Genomic DNA, 6,643 nt, shown 5'->3' with positions numbered 1-6,643 from the left:
AATAATAATAATAAAAAAAAAAACCCAAACAAAAACAAAAAGAACCCAAATGTCCATCAATACGGAACTGGTAAAATAAACAAGTTTATCCACAGAATGGAGTACTATGCAGCTATGAAAATAAATGAAGCATATTTTTACATACAGCTATGAAGCAATTGTCATAGCTGAAAAAAGCAGGTGAGAAAAAAATATAAACAGTATGTTACTGTTTATATTAGAATGGGGAAAGTACACACAAACATACACACACATATGTTGTTAGCAAGTTGGTCCCCAACTCATGGCAAGTCGGTTAGCTCCCCTCTGCACAGTGGACACACCACTCAGTCTAGTACAAGCTTCACAGATTGTTGTGATCCATAGACTTTTCATTGCCTGATTTTCAGAAGTAGATAGCCAGGCCTTCTTTCTACATGAGTCCTTGGGTGGTGCAAACAGTTCATAAACTTGGCTGCTAACAGAAAGTTTAGAACTTTGAGTTTACCTGGAGGCACCTTGGAGGAATTAGAAGAAAAGCCTGGTGATCTATTGCCAAAAATTCAGTCACTGAAAACTGTAGGGAACAGGGCTCTTCCGTGACACACCTGGGTGACCATGAGTTGGAGTTGACTCAGGGCAAGTGCTTTGTTTTGCTTTGTTCTTCCTAACACACATACATATATATATTCACAACTTGAACACTTGCCTTTATTTTTGAAAAGGAAGACTAAACCATAAAAAAATAATAATATTTAAATGGTGACCTATATGGAAGAAAGGGAATCAGGTATGGAGTTTAAGTAGATTGTGTTTTGTACATGAATTTTAGATGAACAAAAATATGTACATAAAAACTGAATGAAAATTAAAAAATTAAACTAGAAAGCAACATGAACCAGGTATAGAGATTAAGCAGACTTTGTTTTATGCAAATGCACTTGTATATCACATTAGTGGCAAAACCAGTGACTTTAACACATTAAATTGGAATGTTTGTGTTATCATTGTTGTGTGCCATCTGGTTGATCCTGACTCATAGTGACTCTATAGGATAGAGTAGAACTGCCCCCTTAGGGTTTCTTAGGCTGTAATCTTTATGGGAGCAGGTTGCCAGGTCTTTTCTCCTATGGAACAGCTTAGGAGGTTCCATCTGCTGAACTTCAAGTTAGCAGCCGGGCACCTAACCATTGTCCTACCAGTCTCTTTATTAGATGTACATACCTGGGGATATAACATAAGGAAACAAATGTAAAACAAAACAATACAAATAATCTCTGACATTGTTTTCAGTAATCATATTGTATGTAGGAGTACTGGTTTGTTAATATGAGACTGTTGCAAGTGTCCTTTGGAATAAAGCAAAGGTGTAATCATACTGGTGCTATTGAGAACTGGGATTTTGGCATGGGAAAAAGTATAAAAAGATATGATTGATGTGGTTAACTAATGATTAAGTAAAGATTCTCTTGGAGTAAATTTGACTAGACTAGGGTATTAGTGTGATCTAAAATGGCATAGTGCCTAAGGCATTTGACTACTAACCACATGGTTGTTGGTTCAAATCCACCAGCCACTTCCCTGAAGGAAGAAGGGGTAATCTACTTCCATAAAGATTTACCACCTTGGAAACCCATGGGGGTTACTGTGAGTCAGAAACGAGTTGAAGGATGTGGGTTTGGTTTTTTGGTTTTATCATAATGATACTGCCTCGGAAACCCAAAGAGAGGTCACTATGAGTCAGATCCGACACAACAGCAGTGAGTTTTTTAATGTATGTTTTCTTAGAAAAAGAACAATTTCTAACTTTGTACATTGAAAATATCTACATTCTATGTAGCCATGAGCATCCTCATTGCCAAGATTGTAGTCTCTAAACACCATTATTCACTGCTAGGAAACAAAGCTTTCTGGAGAAATATTTGATTCCAAATTCAGGGAAGAAAATGATGAGATCAAATGTACTAGAAAACAAGGAAGCAATCAAAGATAACTGGAAGCTTTTCCAAAGGATTCAAAGGTACCAACTTGAAGACGACCTCACTGTCCAAATATGGGAAAAACTGAGATTCAGTTACTGTAACAGTTTGAAACAACTCAAAGATGTTTAAGTCCATTAATTCATACTAACAGCTAACAAAATAATCCAATCCTCTTAACAGATCACCTTTGCAGGATGTTGAAGCCTGTCGGTAATTTGAAACTCTGGAAATAACCATTTATCTCACCTATATAAACTGTTCCCTTTTGTAACTAAATAGTTAATGGGGGGATATTTCTCTTGTTATAATTATTTCAACTAATAAACATGAAGGAATCTATATAATTATCATTTTGCAGCCCCCAGTGGAGTAGTGGATTTAGGCAATAATTATCAATGGATGCTGACACTGCAAAAATGCAGAAAATCAGACATTATGCCTCTTGATTGGAATATACAACATTATTTATAAATGAATTTTGCAACAACAATAGCAACAAAAACCACTCTGAATCAGATAAAGCACCTAGGCTTAATTTATGGAAAATATAGGAACAAAAGAAACCTGTTCGGCTGTACCATAAGAAGTCATTCAGCAAAATCCAGACTGAGAAATGCTACATGAAAATATACAGATTTCTTAAAAAAATAATGGTAACTGTGAAGAGAGAGACTGAGAGGAAGGGGGAAAAACATATATGGCTTACTAGATAAATGAGTCTTATTGGATTTAATTTGAACAAGCTATGAAACAAACAAATGCAACAGCAACAAAATAGAAATAATCAGGGATATTTTAACAGTGACTGTATATTTGACAGTATTAAGGAATTCTCTCTCTCTCTCTCTCTACTAAAAAACCAAACCAAACTCACTGCCATCAGGCCAATTCTGACTCATTGCGATTCCCATTGGGTTTCAGAGGCCATAAATCTTTAAGGAAGTAGATTGTCCCATCTTTTTTTACATATGTATATATGTATGTGGCAATCTACTTCCGTAGTGCTACAGCCTCAGAAACCCAAAGAGGGTCGCTATGAGTCGGGGCCGACTCCACGGCGCATAACAACAACAAATATATACACACACACGCGTGCACACACACGTATGTATGTATATAAAGGAGTCCTAGTGATACGGTGGTTAAATGCTCAGCGCTTATCTGAAAGACCATTGGTTCCAACCCACTAACTCTCTGTGAGAGAATGTGGCAGTTTGCCGATGTGAAGATTTATAGCCTTGGAAACCCTGTGTGGCGGTTCTACTCTGTCTTGTAGAGTTGCTATGAGTTAGCACCGACTTCATGGCAACAGGATGTATGTATGTATATGAATGTGTATGTGTATATTTAGGTATGATAATGACATTGGGATTATGTTTTCTTAAAAAGTACTCAACGTTTTTGTATTTATGCATACAAAACCTATATATTATACGATATTTAGTTTCAAAATTATCTAGAATGAGATGGGGAAGTGGAGATGTAGATAATATGGATTTCATATGTAATTTTTTTTCTTCTTTTGTGTATGTTTGAAATATTGCATGATTAAAACTTTTAACAGGAAAACATAAAATAATATAGATATTCTGGATATTCTTGCAGACTCTATTGCTATCCAGCATAATAATTGGCAGAATTTATAAGTTCTGTGAGTTAAAGGAGAAATAATATGGAATCAAAGTGGAAGGAAACTTGACAAGAAGACTATAAAAAAAAATTAATGTAGAGTATAGGTTACTTACATTTCTCCGGCTGATGAATCAGTTTAGAGTATATCATATGAAGAGTTATCAGAGCCATAAGTGTAGACATAAGAGGAACAAGTAAAACAAAGGCCCAGGCTCCTGAGTGTTGGACGTAAGATATTCCCAGAAAGACAACAGTTGCATTTAGGTTTATAAACCAATAAAACCTGAGGTAGACAGATAGATAGAAATAAAAATATTGAGTGTACTTCAGACAAAAATTGCTAATTTAATACTTTTATATATATTTAAGCTATGAAATGATAGCATGCTAGTTCAACTAGAGTTTTCAAGTATTATTTATTAAATTTTGTAATAAGGGAATACATATCAACTATATTCTTTCTTTGCTTCATTCCTATTTAAAATATATGTAGAAATTGATAAATTTCTGTTCTAAAAGGCCCGTTAGTAAATATTGTAGGTTGCAGGCCATACAGTCTCTGTTGTGGCTACTTAACTCTCTGTTGTGATGTGACTGAAGCCAAAGACAATACTTTAAGACTTCTGATGAACCTGGAAAGGGTTACACGGTGAAAGAGTTGAATCTTCCCACTTATTTCGGTTTTCAGTGTATAGGAAAACACAAAAAATCCAGGGAAGTGGAGTCTAATTAGATAATAAAGTCATAGGATTATATCCAGAGAAGGCATTAAGCCAAAGAAAGTGTGACAGTTGGACAAAACCTTCAATTTCACCTCCAACTATTAATGTACAAATACATTGTATCCTACTAGTCTAGTTTCCAAACTTTGGGGAAATAACTTTCATCTCATAACCTTATATTAAATCTAAATTCTGCTCTTAGAATCTCATTGGCAAGGAGGCATCTTAACATTAACTTAGAAAAAAATTCTTTAAGTAAAATTTTATGCGATGAAATTCACACATTTTACATATACTTGTTTATGATTTTTGGTAAATGTTTCAGTTGTTCAAACACCAATAGATTTACGTTTTAAAACATTAATTTCATCACCAAATTTAAAGTGCTCACCTGATTAGGCTAGGCTCACCCAGGATAATCTCCCTTTTAATTTTCTAAAAATCAAGTGACTATAGACTTTAATTACATCTGAAAAATACTTTCACCTTTGCCACATAATGCAAAGACTCAGAGGAATGATAACTCTGCCATATTCTTTTTTTTTTTTTTTTAAATTGTGATTTGGGTGGAAGTTTACAGAGCAAATTCGCTTTCTATACAGCAGTTCAAATACATGTTGTCTGATGACATTGACAGTTTATCTCAATGCAACACCTCCCCTCCCACTTCCTACCGATAGTTACCTCTTCCCTGTGTCCATCCCTCCATGCACTCCTGCCCCCTGAGCTGTCTCCCTGTGCATAAACAGCCCTTCTATTCTTCCATGATTGTTCTCTCCAAGGGATGTACCTTCCTCAGGTGCATGTTCAACTCTTATACCTGTCTTTCATTTGGCTGGAAGCCACAGGTGTGGGGTCAATTCCAGACCTGAAGGGCAGCTAGGGACCATAGTCTCAGTGGTTCCACCAGGCTCTATCAGACCAGCAAACCTGGTCTCCTCCCCCCCCCCCTTTTTTTTTCCCAAATGATTTTGAGTTTTGTTCCACATTGTTCTCCCACTCTATCCAGGATCTCCTACAGGGATCCCCCTCTGAGTGGCTGACGGTGGTAGCTGGGCACCATCTAGTTCTTCTGGTCGCATAGTCGTATAGGCTGAGGATTGCATGGTGTACCAGTCATGAGGACTAATTGTTTCCATGAATCTTTGGTTTTCTTCATTCTTCTTTGCTCTAGACGAGGAGAGACCCATTGTTGCATCTAGATGGCAGCTTGCAAGCTTTTAAGATCCCAGTCGCTACTCGCCAAAAGTAGGAGGTGGAACAATGTTTTGGGTAGTATGTTATGCCAATTGAGCTTGATGTCCCCTGTGACTGTGGTCCCAAGCCCACAGGTTCAACTACTCAGTCCCTCTGGGTAGCTGGCTGTGACCAAGAAGTGACTACAACCTTGTCCCTTGTCAGCTCTACTATACCCCTGGGAGTTCTTACAGAACATACACATATACTTGTAGAACCATTGTCTGCCATCCTTATACATGGTCTTGGGTACACTCTCTGCTGCATAGACATACCTATCAGCCTGTCTACCTATCTATCCACCCATATACCTGTGTTTGCCTTCACTGACAATGCAGTACTGTATGTGCAAAAGCATTCATCTTTCTTGTCTGCACCTCACATGTACTTCTCTATGTCTTCTTCTTCCTCAATGCCACCATGTTGATCACTCACATTTGGTACATTGCCCTTCTCTTCACCCAAATCAATACTTACATCTACCTACCTAACAGTGTTCCCTACCCTACCGTCCCACTCCTGGTAACCAACAAAGAACATTTTCTTCCATATATAAACCATTCCTTGACTTTTACAATAACAGACTAATACAATATTTGTCCTTCTGTGATTGACTTAATTCACTCAGCATGATATCCTCCAAGTTCATCCACGTTATGCAGTGATTTGCAGATTCTACATTATTCTTTAGGGTTGCATAGTATTCCATTGTGTATGTACCACAGTTTGGTTATCCGTTCCTCAGTTGATAGACACCTAGATTGTTTCCAACTTTTTGCTATCGTAAATAGTGCTGCCATGAATATGGGTGTGCATATGTCTGTTCTTGTCATGGTTCTCATTTCTTTAGGATATATACCCAGTAATGGAATGGCTGGATCAAATGGTATTTCTACTTACAACTTTTTAAGGAATCGCCATATTGCTTTCCACAGTAGTTGTACCATTTTACAGTCCCACCAGCAGTGTATGAGAGTCCCAATCTCTCCACATCCTCGCCAGCATTTGTTATTTTCTGTCTTGTTGAACTTTGCTACTAGTGCTGGGCAAGATGGTATCTCATTGTTGTTTTGATTTGCATCTCTCTAATGG

At 37.1% G+C, this 6,643-nt stretch overlaps 1 protein-coding gene across 1 annotated transcript in view; it reads right to left on the bottom strand.

Moving 5' to 3' along the window:
• The window catches only part of SLC15A5 (solute carrier family 15 member 5), a 130,936-nt gene that overhangs the window by 104,744 nt on the left and 19,549 nt on the right, over nt 1-6,643 (bottom strand). Inside the window, exon 3 of the mRNA XM_007944451.1 lies at nt 3,707-3,876. Coding sequence (XP_007942642.1) covers nt 3,707-3,876 — 170 coding nt within the window. The remainder of the gene's footprint in view (nt 1-3,706; nt 3,877-6,643) is intronic.

Source organism: Orycteropus afer, unplaced genomic scaffold (assembly GCF_000298275.1).
Source record: "Orycteropus afer afer isolate SDZICR_OR568_19922 unplaced genomic scaffold, OryAfe1.0 scaffold00126, whole genome shotgun sequence".
Taxonomy (NCBI): domain Eukaryota; kingdom Metazoa; phylum Chordata; class Mammalia; order Tubulidentata; family Orycteropodidae; genus Orycteropus; species Orycteropus afer.
This window is presented reverse-complemented; position numbering and strand designations above follow the sequence as displayed.